The following is a 15522-nucleotide window of genomic DNA, read 5'->3' as shown; positions in this document are numbered from 1 at the left end:
TCATACCAGCACTCATAAATATACGGCCCGTACGCGCGCATTTAATTAATGAACCAGGTGCGTTGCGACCCACGACACTCGGAGGCCGTGACGCGTTTCTGAAGGTAAGAGAAGACCGTAAGAAAAGTGTTTTTCTTACGGAGGGGAAGTGGGAATACTACTAGAAATCTGTGCAACTTAGCCACAAAACAAGGAACGACGTAAAAGAAGACTGCACTAAATCGAGTAGCACCCACGATAATCCGAAACAAGCAGGCAAACTCTAGAACACTGCACTCGCAACAGACAACATGCACGCCGTGTCGGCTGCCACCTATGTACAACGCAAATGTATAACCCTAAATCTCCTAAAGTCATCTCCCTTTTCCCACAACGTGTCATGTTTGCTGCTGACGCTCATCACTACGACTGGACAGGCACCAAATAAAAGACTTTTCAGCAGCGTTATCGAGTGCCCGTCACACAAGTGCCAAAAGCAACGCCAGCCTCGGATTCCACAGAACTGGCCGCAAAAATTATACGACGCGATGAAAAACACACTCTCGGTGCTTGTGTGAGCACAAAAAACAAAACACGTGACTAGGACGAGGGTGTTCCCACAGACAAGTAGACAGCATAAAAGAACGGTGTTTTCTTTTGCAGACCACCGTCATAACGGAACGCACGAGGTTGTAAAGCATGCAAGAGGAACGAGTAGGCTGAGATAGAAAAATGACGAAGAATCGGCTTGGAAAAACTTCCATTCGGTCTTCTCTTTCTGAAGGTAAGAGAAGACCGTAAGAAAAGTGTTTTTCTTACACCGCGATTCTGATGATTTGGCGGTGCGGCGCGCATGCCCACGCTTGCGTTCCCGCGCTCGCACGTGCTTGGCGAGTCTTCCGCGACAGCACCTCTTCGTACATGTATGGTAGCGAACGTTCGTATCAAACGTCACTGGGTGAAAATCGGTTCGTAACATCCGTACTCCACTACATTGCAGGCCAATGGGCCTTGGCTGGGACCAACGAAAAATACGTATCACTCCGAAATTCGTATGAGCTGTGATCGTATCACCGAGGTTTCACTGTAGTGTACAGATGCCACACTACACTCTAAAGTATCAGAAAACACTGGCCTTGCAGAAGTTGCCAGCATGACTATTAAGCCGGCACAGGAATCACAGACACCAGCAGATAGAATTGGTTTTGTCCTTCTGGCTTCATTCGACTTTGTGGCTTTGCATATCATTTTCGATAAAATGCATTGCATTATACATGCAATACTGGGCAATGATTATGTTTGGAGACAGACTTGTTGCCTTTGCGTGCTCAGAGAAAGAAGTTTCATTAAAAATCCAACAAAGCACGAGACAATGCCACGAAAGGCTTTTGAAGCTGCAAGCGCAATTAGAAAAATCCGTGCAGAATTGCGCCTCATTCCTATATTACGCGACTGATTGTAGAGTCAGGTCCCTGGGAAATTCTTGTACAAAATCCCGAGTGTAGAAATAGTGGCAACTCCCCTTTCCTGCTTCGGCAGCGTTTCAATTTGAAGAGTGACAACTGCATTTTGCTGCAAAGTCATAAAACCAAGTCCAAGCATAGTACAGCGAAGTTCTTTTTTTAACCATGCAGTACTCTGTGCATGTATTCCTACACTAGGGGCTAGTCTTGTAGCTAGAGTGTCTTTCACTGAAATTTTCATGTAGTGATGAATAAATAAATTTTTTTTTACCAGTAAACCTGCATTCAAGCACCAGGAACAATATTCATTTTTCTCGCTGTGCAAACTGTTCAGCGTTCTTTTGTTCAGTTTTAAAGAGAAAAAAAAAAGAAAAGCAGACTACTGCATTCTCTTGAGAACACAACGGCAGATATCAGCAAAAAAAAACATGATTTTGGCACATCGCTTTTGGTGAACTTGACAAAATGTTTTTAGCAGGTAGACTCGTATGTACCAAGGCTTTCAAACTGCTTCGCTAGATGAAGGCTGCCAGAAAGTCCATTTTTCAAGTTTTATTTGATTGCACGCTACATTGCAAAGATACTTTTCCCTCCCTGGCAAGAAAACAAGTTTTTTTTTTTTTCATTACACACACGGAGGGGAAGTGGGAATACTACTAGAAATCTGTGCAACTTAGCCACAAAACAAGGAACGACGTAAAAGAAGACTGCACTAAATCGAGTAGCACCCACGATAATCCGAAACAAGCAGGCAAACTCTAGAACACTGCACTCGCAACAGACAACATGCACGCCGTGTCGGCTGCCACCTATGTACAACGCAAATGTATAACCCTAAATCTCCTAAAGTCATCTCCCTTTTCCCACAACGTGTCAGGTTTGCTGCTGACGCTCATCACTACGACTGGACAGGCACCAAATAAAAGACTTTTCAGCAGCGTTATCGAGTGCCCGTCACACAAGTGCCAAGAGCAACGCCAGCCTCGGATTCCACAGAACTGGCCGCAAAAATTATACGACGCGATGAAAAACACACTCTCGGTGCTTGTGTGAGCACAAAAAACAAAACATGTGACTAGGACGAGGGTGTTCCCACAGACAAGTAGACAGCATAAAAGAACGGTGTTTTCTTTTGCAGACCACCGTCATAACGGAACGCACGAGGTTGTAAAGCATGCAAGAGGAACGAGTAGGCTGAGATAGAAAAATGACGAAGAATCGGCTTGGAAAAACTTCCATTCAGCCTCTCCCGAAAGAATGTGGGGTGTTGCACGCTAAGCTAACGGCGGTTACTAGGCCCGATGATCTTGCATCGCCATGGGATTTCAAGCTTGGAAGCTGGTGAATTCTCCTCGATGGATGCAGAGCAGTTGACCCTGGCTGTTTATAATGCGGCCTGTACATTTTTGACAAAGCACATATATTCATTGAGAAACAAGCGACACACGTGTGCCATTTAGCTCCATAGTCGCTGGAATGAGGGATCACTTGGAGCGCTGCAGACGCATCGCTGCCTTCAGCATATAATACGTGGGCCGCACACTAAAAGCTGAGGTTGTAATTTTTTTTCATAACAAGTGACACTAACACGCATAGTCACATTCATTAACGTCAGTTGACATACTGGGTTGCAGTTTCCCTAATTGAAGGATGACAATTGAGAAAGTCTGCAAAGAAGCAAATGCCGAAACTAACGTATAACGTCTGCCCGCATTGTGGCGATACTCCGGCATTGAGCTTTTAGTGTTTTGTTTAGCAACTAGCTCGCATAATAGGCAAATTCTGAAGCTTGTTCTGCAAGTACCAGAACGAGTGAAACATACCTCACCTACAAGCTGAGCTGCGCATTTTTACAGCAATCCATAATCCTCACATCTTCACAACATTGTCAAATTTCATTTTCCTTTTTTTTTGCCATGTGCCAAAGTGTTGTCACAAAGCACAGCACTCTGTGAACCCTGGATACAGCCGGCACAGAAGTGGCTTGTTGTGACTTCCTTTGCCATTGTGAGAAAAACAAAGAACTGAAAGAAAAGGCATCACCATCTTCATGTCAGTGACATGCAATCCTCAATTTGGACTATGTCGTAGGGGGGAGGGGGGGTGCATTCCTGAAATGACGGGCAAACAAGGAAGAAAATACATCAAAATGTAACGCGGGACGTCAAGATTTGCACAGAAACGGGCCGTTTTAGAGACCACAAGCGCCATTCAACAGCTGGAAGCTGCTTCGGGTGGCTGGCGGCGACCTACATCCCCGCGCCGTCTGCCGCATCACCCAAAATTCAGGTGCTGTGGCTTGGGTACGGCGGAGGTGCGTAGACGGGCACAAATGCGGGCATCTTGGTCGCTGTCTCGTAGTCGGGTGGCAACAGAGCCTGAAATCGAAAGGCGGTGAACTGTTATCAGTCTGTTATCTGTCTACCACTCACCATCTTATGAATAAGGAGGAGACCACTGCAAGACGAAGACCTCTTTCAATGATCTCCAATTTACCCTACCTGGTGCGAGCAGATTCCATTCCATACCCGCGAAATTCTTAATTTCGTCCCTCCATCTAACTCACTGCCATCTTCTTTTCCCTTCCCTTCGTATCCATTCCGTTGCTTTAGCTGACCACAAGTTGTCTGTCCTGAGTGTTACATGGCCAGCCCAGGTCCATTTATTTTCGCTTAATATCGACTAACATCAGCTACTTTTGCTTGTTGTCTGACCAGTCCTGCCATCTTCTGACCTCTTAAAGGAGCCCTTTAACACTTTTCAAACCCCCATTATTTATTTGCGGATTGCGTCGACTGAAGGTATGATGGATACATACAGCAAGAACGGCACCAATAGGGCCGGGCAGTCCGATGTTATTGAGCATTGAAAATTCAAAACAAGAAAAAAATATGACTGCCCTCAACTCAAGTTTCATGGGGTTATGTGCCCTTGCTTCTCTTGCCCACCGTGCAGTGTGGCGAAGTTGGCATTACATGGTTGCTTGTTCCATCCAGAGCACAACTGCGCTGTTGCTATAGTAATAGGCAATGTGGCCCCACACCACAAGAAAAAAGGCAAGACGAGAATGATGCGCCAAGGCGAGAAACATTCACCGCTTGAATAACACTTGTGAGTGCACAACATGTACGAGACGAGGATGTTTACGGGGGTACACAAGTGGTATCAGAAGCTTTTGCATAGAAACAAACTTTGCTTGCGCATTTCTCTATGCTTGGAGGCCACAGGCTAAAAAACAGCCAGCGCCCCACCCCTGTCATGTTTTGTAGTTGCAGAGGTTCTATTTTTTTATGACCGTATCTGTATGCGTCAATATAGAAACCACAGCGCACAAAACAAAAATAAATTTCAAGCCAGATTTCGCGGCAGTGATAATGTGCAAATTATGTTCTTAGGAGGGGGGGGGGCTTGAAAAGTGTTGTTATAGGGCCCCTTTAATGTTACGCCTATTTATTGCATTCCGTTTCATTGCTCGCTCTGTAGTCCCAAGCTTTTTAAGAAGACTATTTTTTATTCATGGGCACTGCCACTTTGGCCACTTGCAGTGGCACTTAAATGCACCCGTAAAGTAATCTCAATAAACCATTTTATTCTTATCATATTAATAGTAAAGGAGTTCTACATTTCTGCAGAGTATTTTTGCAGTGATTTCATCACTTAATTAGCTTTAGTGTAAGTCAGTGTTTAGGATAACGAAGCGGGATTGGTGATTTCGTTGGCTTGGGTTTAGCTCGCCAACCTCGGCTGGAAATCGCTTCATCTACCAAGAAGTAGATAACATTCACTTTCACTGTACATAACACAGTGGAAAAAACGAAATATAATTTCTAAGGCGTGGTAGAGAGTTAATATTTCAATGAATTTTTCGAAGCATATTTAGCTCCCTTTCTGGTATCTCACCATTAACAACTCTTGTCGTCTAATAAGACAAACAAAACAGCAGTACCATATTTGCAGAGACACTAGGAAACTTTCCATTTTTCTTTCTAACTATCGTACAGATGCCACTAAGTGAGTATTCATCTTTGAGGTTAAATGACATTTTTTGTACCGCAAAGGTATACTTAAATTCTCATGGTTTACATGCCAAAAGCATGATATTCTTTCGGGCAAAATAATACAAAAAGAAACTCTTTACGTTTGATATACATTGCACCAGCCAAGAAGGAAGCCTCGGCGTATCCAAACAAGTGAATCGTCTTCCGTTTCTCCCCAGATGCCGTTATTGACATGTGCCACTAGAGCTATACTTTCTTCGCACGCCACATAACAGTATGATTACGAGGCAATTCATAATGGGGGAACGCCACGTCAATATTGACAACCTGAAGTGTTTAACAAGTGCATAAATCTAACTTTGGCCCCATCAAACTGTGGCCAGCGTGGCCTGGGATCGGACGCATGGTCTCGTGCATAGCAGCGCGACATCGTAGCTCCAACACCATCGCAGTGGTTTACACTGCGAGTGCAAGACACTGTTTGTACGACTAATTCTAGAGACTGTGCACTACAATAAGTCATGCCATCAGTACCCCAGCATGCCTTTAGCACTAAAAAACTATGCTACGTATCACTACAAATGAGCTACGGTTGCGTGGAGGAGAAAGCAAAGCAAAACAAAATAAAAACCAACGCCTACCTGGCCGTACGGCAACACCTGAAAGCAGAGAATTCACACCATTCTGAGTCACGGCAATCCGTACAACTCCTAACGCTCGCGAGAAACTAGAGTCATCCGTACATGCAAGTCAAAAGTACACAACATGGTGTTCTGAACCTAGCAGTAGTTGTTTAGGTAATTATTTTTATATTAATGTTTCAGCGTCGTTTTCATGAGCTTCACGTAGAACCAACTAAGGTTCTTGCCTTATGTATTTGTAAAGACACCCTTCAAACTTATTGTACCAAAATACCCCCTAAGCCCCCTTTTTAATGGAATGGATGGCGGTTGCTTGATAACCAACAATGGACTCTCCTAGAAAACGACCGCACAAGAAGCAACATTTTTGGTTTAAGGATGGAGCTCTTACCTCAGAATCGGATTCAACATCAGGAAGGCTGGCTTCTTGCCTGAGCCGCAGATATTTGTAGCAGGACCAGACAATGCCCATCACGTAGGCCTGTAAGAGATACAGACAGCTAGAATCAAAATTGCTCCAATTCCTACAAGTAAACGAGTTAAATTTTTCCCTACTATATGTACCAATCCGAAATCAAGAATCCATCTCTAAACACGGTCATTTTACAAAGCAGGAGCTGGCAACCATGGAAAACCCTTTGGAAACCCATTAAAAAGAGCACAGCCTCAGTAGCATCAGCATCAGCCTATCAAGCGTCACAGTCATATCCAAATCCACCACTTTCTTTACATCTGTGTTTTACATGTGGCATGTTAAATATGGAGTAGTCAATTTGTTGTTGCATCACAATTCTGTAGGTGTTGTGTCAGTAATGCACAGTACTCACGGGTTGAAAGGCGATAACTAAAAGTAAGTAATGCACATACTTTTGTTTCCAGCATCTACATTTCATGTCATATTGGCATAATTTTGACTCTAACATCAGAGCCAACATTACTTTTAGCAGTCAGATTTGCAGCGACATGATGCGGTTATCACGAGCCATTGCTCATAACAGTTGCTATTAAAAAAAAAAAAAAACATAAGACAGTGCTACCTTTCAATTCGTGAGTGCTGTACAACTCCATGATTTGTTCTTAACTCATGCAAATGTCACACCGAGAGAAATCACCGAACCAAAAAGAAAAAGAATAAAAAATGCAAATTATATTTCTCTGGCTTTAGGCAAACACATGACCGCTTAGTCAGCAGAGTACAAAAGCGCGCTGCTGTTGAAATCATCACTTGAAGCAGTGCCGTCACCTATGCGAGCACCGCTTAGTCACATCTGCTGTGTGCTTTTGTGACACAATGGTGACGTGACGGGATATTTGACAGCTGTGTCAATAAGCGTCCTAAGTCCCTAACCAGTCGCCGGTGGCCCGTGGACGCCTTGGCTCATACTTAACGATGTCACACGACGCCATTACCACGTGATCCAAAAGTCCCGAGCGGTCTTGGACCGTCTGTAAGCTTGAAACTGGCCGCGTCTGCTATGGCATCTGCCCAATCATCTGCTCCGTCTATGGCTGCAACACCGGCTACAACACTGACCCAATCCTGACCCCAACTGTGGTTAGATCGCCAAATATCTATTTCCATTGCGATACAACTTACTATAAGTCAACTACTGGTGCACACATGCATCGAAGATGCGCGTGGGCGTTCCATTGCTGTTTTTTTCCAGTGAGCACCGTACGTTTCCCCGGCCTTCAGAAATACGCACATGCTCGACGTGGGAAGCAAACAACGCGAAATCCAGAAACGCACGAGATGTGGACAGAAAAGCAACGAGAGAGCAAGAGCACGTCGAAAATTTGCCGTGTCTAGCTTAACATGGCCGCAAGCGTCACACACTGCACCGTCACCTGCTAGCTGCAAGAGCGAAATCGTTCGGACAGTCCCGGGCCTTCCACGGGCTGCCAGGTGCGTGAAAAAGAAACATGCATCTGAGCGGTGATGGACCAGTGGGCAGAGCTTCCGGGTGGTCGCTAAGAAGAACTAATGCAGCGCTGGCGTCCAGGACATGTCAATCAAAGAAGCTCAATGAAGGGCCGGCAACACAACCGACCTTGATCATCATGCAGGCGACGAAGCCGACCATGACGACGGTGCAGAGCCACTGGGGGTCAAGACGCAGCAGTTCCTTTTGCAGTGGCAGCTCTCGCGACGATGCCACCAGGCGGCGCACATCCGGCATGTACGAGAAGTAGCCCACCACCGTCAGTGCCGACAGCACAAAGTCGAACACTTGCAGGCAGAAGAACGGCATCAGGTACGTGGGCTGACCCTGCATGGCAACAGTTGTTGGGGGGAAGCAAGAGTTCGTGCGTATCAGTTTCAGTTTATTATTCAAACAACAGTCAGTAAATTGCCCAAAATATGCAGACGAGGGTCCAAAATTTATGGACTGAAACGGGCATACTGAGCAAGAAAAAAAGAACATGCACAAAATGTAAAAAGCTGTGAACTTAATGAGAGCAGCATTCTGGGCAAGTTGGTAATCCATTACTTCAATACAATTGTGCATAACAAGAAAAAGAAAAAAAAAGAAAGAAGTAGACAACAGAGAAAAACACACACCCAGTGCATTTGCGCTAGATGAGTCTTTTTCTGTGTCGTCCATCTTTTTCTTAAACTTATTTTACTTTACTTCTTTTTTATGCAATCATGCTGAAGCTAAAAGCAGCAACAATATGTGCAATGCAACTCAATGCTGCAATACAAAGCTAACAAAATAATTAGTGCCTACATAAGTAAAAAACATTGCTGATCCCTCTGTCATAGGAATCGGCATAACACGAAAGTGAAAAGTGTCTTCACAGACGTAGTTGAGCGTTTGTTGTGCATTCTTTCGCCCCAAGCGCGAAGGAATGAATGCTACAGCATCAAATTGTAATGTTACGCGAAGAACGGCAAGCCGCTCGAAACTTGCAATGCGCTGCTCAAGCAGAAAGGACGTGCGGAACAAACATACACGGGATGAGTGCGAACTGCCACAGTTGTAACTTATTTCTGTGTGAGCAGCACGCTCCTTTTGCAAAAGCGGCCGCTGCAGTGAGCGAGACGTACAAACCACCGAGATCACGAGATAAGTGCCCGCACGAGCGACCGCGCCCTGTCGAGGCGCGCGCTAATCTGCGTGGGGGACGACTTTTAAAGCGCGCTCTTCGAGCCCTTCGCGCCATCTCACTAGTGATAACAAAAACACGCTGTACCGCCGATCTCTGAGTACCGCCACTGGCAAATGGTGTACATAAATAGAGTCTTTTATCAAGTTACGGAAATACGGTACGCAGATACGGTAAGGCAGTACGGTATCGTTCTTCCTTTCCCGCTGGTTGTGCTTTGGCCGCTCAACGACCGGGAAAGGAGGAGCGGTACCGTACTGCCTTACCGTATCTGTGTACCGTATTTCCGTAACTTGCTAAAAGACTCTAATAGCTCGCCGTTAGCATTGCAGAGAACATGCCGTCTGTGGCGGAGTCGTTTCGCGCTACGCGCTGGCGATTGAGAGGTCGTAAGTTCGACTCCCAGTGATGGAACTCTTTCTTATAGTTTTTTCTTTGCCATATGTTAGTCTTTATATTTTACGACGTCATATCCGTGACGGAAATGCGGCAGTGGAGCCGTGGTGGACCCCTGCATAAAACACTTTCGTGTTAAAAAACACAAAAAGCTAAGTGCATGTATATAGTTGTGCAGGTAGTTGTGCTCAAGCTCAAGTTTACGTGAATACAAAAACAAACAACTTTTGAGAGAATATGGCAGACTATTCCAACCTTTTATGGCACTTACGAGGGCTATTATTTTACCTTAATGAAAGCGAACTTTAGACAATAGTAAACTGGAACGACGAACTAACCTAGTGCAATTAGATTTAGTTATAGCAAGCCAGTGACATTGGCTGGATGTAGCAAGCATGGCAAGTCCTGGAACGGTGCCTACCTCCATCACACCCTAGTTTCATACCAAAATGACCAGGGGGAAAATGTGGTGCGAGTGCCTACACGTGCTGCCAGTACTGAGCCCTTTTTTCTACAATTGCTGTGCGTTATTGTCACCAGAATGACATGTCTTGCGAGTCCTGCCACCGCTCCTTTGTTGCTCTCGATCAACCTGACACCCAGGTCATGATACATACACCGCATAAAGAAGAAGAAAAAAAAAGCAGCAGTTGGCAGGGCCTTGTTACTGGTGCTACCCGAAGTTAAAAGCAAAGTCTTGAGAAGTAGCAAATGCACTCCTGTGCGCATCCTCACCCATATAGTTCCATACAGTAGCAACAGGGTCACGACTCCTGTGCAGACGGTGATGGCTAGAGCCACGTGAAGGTCCTCTGAACAATGGGAACGAAAGAAAATACAAGATACAAAATGAAAGCCCACACAGCTACACTCCATATCAACAACTCCATGCACTGCCACAAGTGGTGTCAGCCAACAAAGGAAAGCATTACATCTCAACGTAACGCCACCACAAACACTGTCGTCCAAGGGTACCGAGATGTTCAGTGCTAGCCATACAGAATCCCGTGAAAGTGATGGCATCTCCCATGGTGAGTGCCCTAGAATGATGCCCCAGCTTCGCACATGCACAAGTTACGAGTTTGTAACATAAAATGGTACATAGTAGATCCGTCACTGGACAAGCGCGGCCAAACGTAGTCTGACACAACATAATATGCATTAGCACAACAAACAACTATGCAGTCATGCAGAGAGATGCAAAAGTGAAATGAGTACCTTGCTGCTGTCCTGTATGTCAAGAAAAGTGAGGAGAGAAAGAGAGAGAAAAGAAAAAAACAAACATCTAGAGCCTCTGCAGTTGACACAAGGCAGTGCTTCGAAGTGATACCGCAAGAGAAGCCTTACACTATCCAGTATATGATGAGAGGTAGATGCTATCGTGAAATAATTATGTACAATGATTCTCTATTGCCTCCAGAAGATGACGTGTCTGATAGAAAAACTTAAGCAACTACTACACGTGCAGCACATTTATAGATATGTGGAAGTTGCGCTTCAAATGACATAAATAGGAAAAAAAATGTAGTGCACTCTAGAAGTACTGCAATGACACGATGGAGAAATAAAATGGATAACTAGCATGATTATAGAAAATTAAATTTTACACAGTCGAACACTACGACAATGAAAACCTCAATGAAAAATACGACAAAATGTTTATTGAGTATGTTCCAGCTTAATTCGTACCTTTCTTGCCTATATAACCCTATTTCATTCTAAAGTGGTTAAATGACACATCACTTGCTGCTACTTTTAAGGAAGGGTTGGGCAAATCACAATCTTGTGCTTGATATAAGATTCAAGAGGCTAGTTAACAGTTGCAAACCCTCACCATTGCCTACAGCCACCGCAGGAGGTAATTTAGAATATGGAAGGTGCCCAGAAACAATTCTGACCAAGACACGATAATGATCCTGACTTAGCAATTTTTCACTAAACGTTGAGGTGATTCAGGTGAGTTATTTATTTATTTATTTACATATTAATGGAGCCCTATTTAGGGGTATAGCAGGAATGAAAACTTTATATAATGCTAGTAAGACAAACAAAAAATGGAAGACAATACTACTAATGGTAAAACAAATACAGACACAAGAGAACAATAATAAAAAATGAAGTAGTTTACGCGTTAGTCAGATGCTCTTCAATTGCAACTAAAAAATCTCTTAGTGGTAAAGACCGAATATTATGGGGACAGAATTACAAAATTGTATTTAAATGTATTAATACCACCAAAGAAAGATGCCACGTTCAAGGCTTGGGAGCTACGGGTACAACTTTCGTTAAGTAAATGTGACGAGGTTACATCAGATGGGCCAGAGGGAGGAGTTAATAGTTGCTTCAATTTGAGACTGTGAGTAGTGGTTTAATGTTCAATGATTGTAGGGCTGATGTCAGTGAGAAGCTGCAGCTGGAGTTATGGAAAATAAAACGAACAGATTTTCGCTTAATCTTATCCAGTGAGGTTACGAATGTGTTAAAAAAAAGAAAGTTATAAAAACACTGTTGCAAACACAGCTCAGGATGGGTATGCCCTTGAAACACACAACTTACCGTTCCGAATGCTTGCCAGCTTGGGGTCACTGGCCATGTCTGAGAGTTCGTGGTTGTAGACGGAGGGACGAAAGCGGGTGATGAAGCTGCCCGAAAGCTGTGTCGCTGATCCGTTGTTTCCGTACAGCTTTTCAACCAGCTCCGGCCGCAGCATCATGCTGACGAGAATTGCCAAGGCGAGGACATGGAGAATCTGTGATGGTGTACGAGTGTTCCAAAAGTGGTCACGAGATGCAGCAGGGTATGGACGCAATGGTAATTCACCATACAAGCCTCACAGTCTTGGGAGAGTATGGGCATGATATTCTTTACGAAAACATTTTTCTGTGATGTACGGACACATTTTTTGTTACGTACGGACATTTTCCTGTTACGTAGGGACACTGTACGAACTTTTTTTTTCTGTTACGTACGGACATGGTACGAACGTTCCTCTGTTATATACGTACACTGTACAAGTGTGTTTTTACATTACGTACAGACGTGGCATTTTTTTTCGTGATAAATCAAGGCCGCAGCCCTCAGATCCCTACAAATGCAATACAGGTGTCCTTGTCTCGCCTGTGTTGCTGTTTAAGTATGAAATACCAACTAGCCCGCTCTCACACATTGCTCCTAGAAAGGATACCATTTTGTTGCCTTAATAATATACTGTAATATATATACATACATATAACATGCAAGATCACCAACTGGCCCAGATGCAAACCCTTCTAATATACTGTGTTAGATATTTACGTAATTGGCCTTGACCCTGGTACTAAGGCAGTGGATTCGTCATAACATTACGGTACATTGGCTTGTTCTGTTCCTGTAATTGCTGCTGCAGCCACATGCGAATGTAGCCAGAAAACATGTACCCAGCATTGAGCAACACCACAGTATTTAATGCTATTGATTAAAATTTAATACTTTGATTATTTAGACCATTATTAATTAACATTTAATATTAACATACTATTTACGTATGTACGATTATTTACTATTACACTGAAATATCAGCAATTTTTGCAGTGTTATGTTTTTACGACAATGTTGATGGCACCAGACCCAACGTTTTTACTTGATCGGTGCTGTCCTGCATGTGGGAAGCGTCCAGTTTTCTTACAAGCAGATTTGCCTGGCACTCCTAACATAGCTTTAATAATGTATAATTTATTCCAGCCAGTCTGTAGGTATTTGAATTTGACACTTATTCACAATCAGCATTCATATTCAATCAATCGTGGGGGAGCGCACTACGTCAGGCTTGATATCCATGCTCCGTGTTGCATTCACTAGATGCGCTGCGATTGCAACATACATAACCTCCACTTGCTGTCACGTGATAACTCATTAGGTCAGGCGAGACGGAATGCTTGTGCCAAATAAATCACAATCTTGCTCTTGCAATCGGCTGATGTGCGGAACTTCACTGTTAAAATCAAGAGCTGGACAAAATACCAAGATACAAACGAAAAAGACACAGCCAAAACTAAGGTAAAACAAAATTTTCATTTAAAGGCCATTTCAGTTCCCACACAGGAGGCTCGGGGACATAGCTACCACCTCCATGGGAGCTGAAACGTCCAAGAAAAAATTCGTTTACCTTGGTCCGTGCTGTTTTTTTTTTTTCGATTACAACTTCACTATTCTATGCCATATACTATAAATGTATACATGCCCAATTTGACCAGTAAGACATATTTACATGCTGCATAATAACAATATGACGCCTGCATAAGAGCAAAATTAAATGTGCACTGGAATATATACATGGCTTACTTGTGAACTTTAAAAGCATGTGTTGATATATGTTACAACTACAAAAGCTGATCCATGAAGGAGGAAAGACATTCTTCAAAAGTTTTCCGTGAATACCTCTGAACTAAGCACTTAAGTTTTCCCCCTTAAATATCACGCTGTATAAAAGTTATCAACCCCTTCCGTAACACGCACAAAAACTAATCTACAGCTGTTTCCCCGGCTTTCGCTCTTTTTCAGTTGTAATCAATAATCAAGTGTGACTGAACTGGCGGTTCTTTTTCTCTTTTTTTTTTAAATTCTTTTTCCTGGAGGCCTGGATACATAGCGCTGTTTGCGTTATCGCTAACCGGTAGCGATTGAACGACCAATTTCCTTTCGATAAGCGTCTAGCGCCATTTCCCATCGCAAGCTCAAACTAACATCCGTTATTACGTTACATCTGCTCTGCGTGCACACAGACATGCGGTATTAAATGAACTTTCACGGCTTTCAAGAACGCACAAAAAAAGTGCTTCCGCTGGTGACACAGCACCTGGCGCGCGCGTACAGGCAGCAGGTGCCATTTAAACTAGCGACTGCGGAGCGTGAAGTGGTTTCGCGCTGCGCTTTCTATTTACGTCACACAAGCGTGCGTCACTTTGGGGTACTGAAGTACAAAGGAACACACGACAGCCGAACTGCCAGCCAAGCAAAACAAAAGGCAGCCATTAACAACGACAAAAAAGCAATAGCTCGTCTCAACCCACGAATATCGACCTGCGCCTCTACACAACCGGGCGCACAAAATTTCCCCGTTCGTCACAACATGGTCGCGCGGCAGCGCTATTGGAGAGTAGTACAACCTTCCAAAAGCTGATGCAAGCGACACATTTGCAATCGCGGGTGGTTGCAAGCACTCACCAAATGCCAGATGCCCAGAATCACCGTGCCAGTGCGAACATGACAGCAGAAACAGCAGCGGAACGCGCTGTGATTCACGAGGTCACTTTTCCTGCGCATTTTTCCTGCCGTCGGTTGTGTCTGGGCAGGGTCACGGACTCGCGCTGGTTCGACGAGACGTGGGGCAAACGACACAATAAAGAACGTTCACCGTCAAATAACGAGGCGATACGAGTAATTTAAGCCTAAATTAGGTGGTGAGCGCCTCTGCAGTTCGCTGTTTCCGCCGCCTCTACTGCTGGTGGTGACGTCGTACGCATTCACACAAGATCGCTGTGATCTGCCGCTGCGGCGCGCGGAGATTCCTGTGTGTCAACTGATATACACGCTCGACGCGAAACTCGACGTCGCAGCTACTTAGTACAGGGTCCCTCTGCACCGAAGATATGCAAACAGCAGGCGCGGTGCGCCGAGTCCACCCCCAGCAGCGCTGACGGCGCAAGCGAAAGCCGATCACGAAACCTACACAACCCCACCGCCGAAATCCGCGAGCGCACGGCGCACGAACGCCAGCGCGGTTTAAACACAGTTGTAACACACCACTTGGCAGTCTCAGAAACTAGCATGGTTAATATTCATCGTTATGAGATCACCGATTTTTGCGCTAACTATGCTCGCCTTATAATGAAAGCTGACTGGCTTAAACTCACAAACATTTTCTAAAAACGCCTGTTTGTTTATGCAACAGATGGC

At 44.4% G+C, this 15522-nt stretch overlaps 1 protein-coding gene across 2 annotated transcripts; it reads right to left on the bottom strand.

Moving 5' to 3' along the window:
- Positions 1-1979: 1979 nt before the first annotated feature.
- On the bottom strand, positions 1980-15319 carry LOC119407099 (lysosomal-associated transmembrane protein 4A). 2 transcript variants are annotated; one of them, XM_037673944.2, is made up of 7 exons: positions 14791-15319; positions 12145-12337; positions 10324-10400; positions 8133-8351; positions 6473-6562; positions 6082-6099; positions 1980-3820 (listed from the first exon to the last, which is right to left on the bottom strand). In XM_037673944.2, exons 1-7 carry the CDS (start codon positions 14887-14889, stop codon positions 3728-3730), a joined length of 789 nt encoding a protein of 262 aa, XP_037529872.1. In that variant the 5' UTR covers positions 14890-15319; the 3' UTR covers positions 1980-3727. The 2 variants fall into 2 exon arrangements, with proteins under 2 accessions (XP_037529872.1, XP_037529874.1); XM_037673946.2 differs by lacking the exon at positions 6082-6099.
- Between the last annotated feature and the right edge of the window lie 203 nt (positions 15320-15522).

Source organism: Rhipicephalus sanguineus, chromosome 10 (genome assembly GCF_013339695.2).
Source record: "Rhipicephalus sanguineus isolate Rsan-2018 chromosome 10, BIME_Rsan_1.4, whole genome shotgun sequence".
In the NCBI taxonomy this organism is placed as follows: Eukaryota; Metazoa; Arthropoda; class Arachnida; order Ixodida; family Ixodidae; genus Rhipicephalus; species Rhipicephalus sanguineus.
The sequence above is the reverse complement of the archived record's forward strand: the minus strand, read 5'-3'. Positions and strand labels throughout refer to the sequence as shown.

Excerpts from the sequence above, each read along its gene's own strand:
- LOC119407099 (XM_037673944.2), bottom strand. The coding sequence starts at position 14,889 with ATGCGCAGGAAAAGTGACCTCGTGAATCACAGCGCGTTCCGCTGCTGT. Across the intron at positions 12,338-14,790 it reads TTCTGGGCATCTGGCATTTG|ATTCTCCATGTCCTCGCCTT; the intron begins GTGAGTGCTTGC and ends ACACCATCACAG. Across the intron at positions 6,563-8,132 it reads TCGCCTGCATGATGATCAAG|GCCTACGTGATGGGCATTGT; the intron begins GTCGGTTGTGTT and ends TATCTCTTACAG.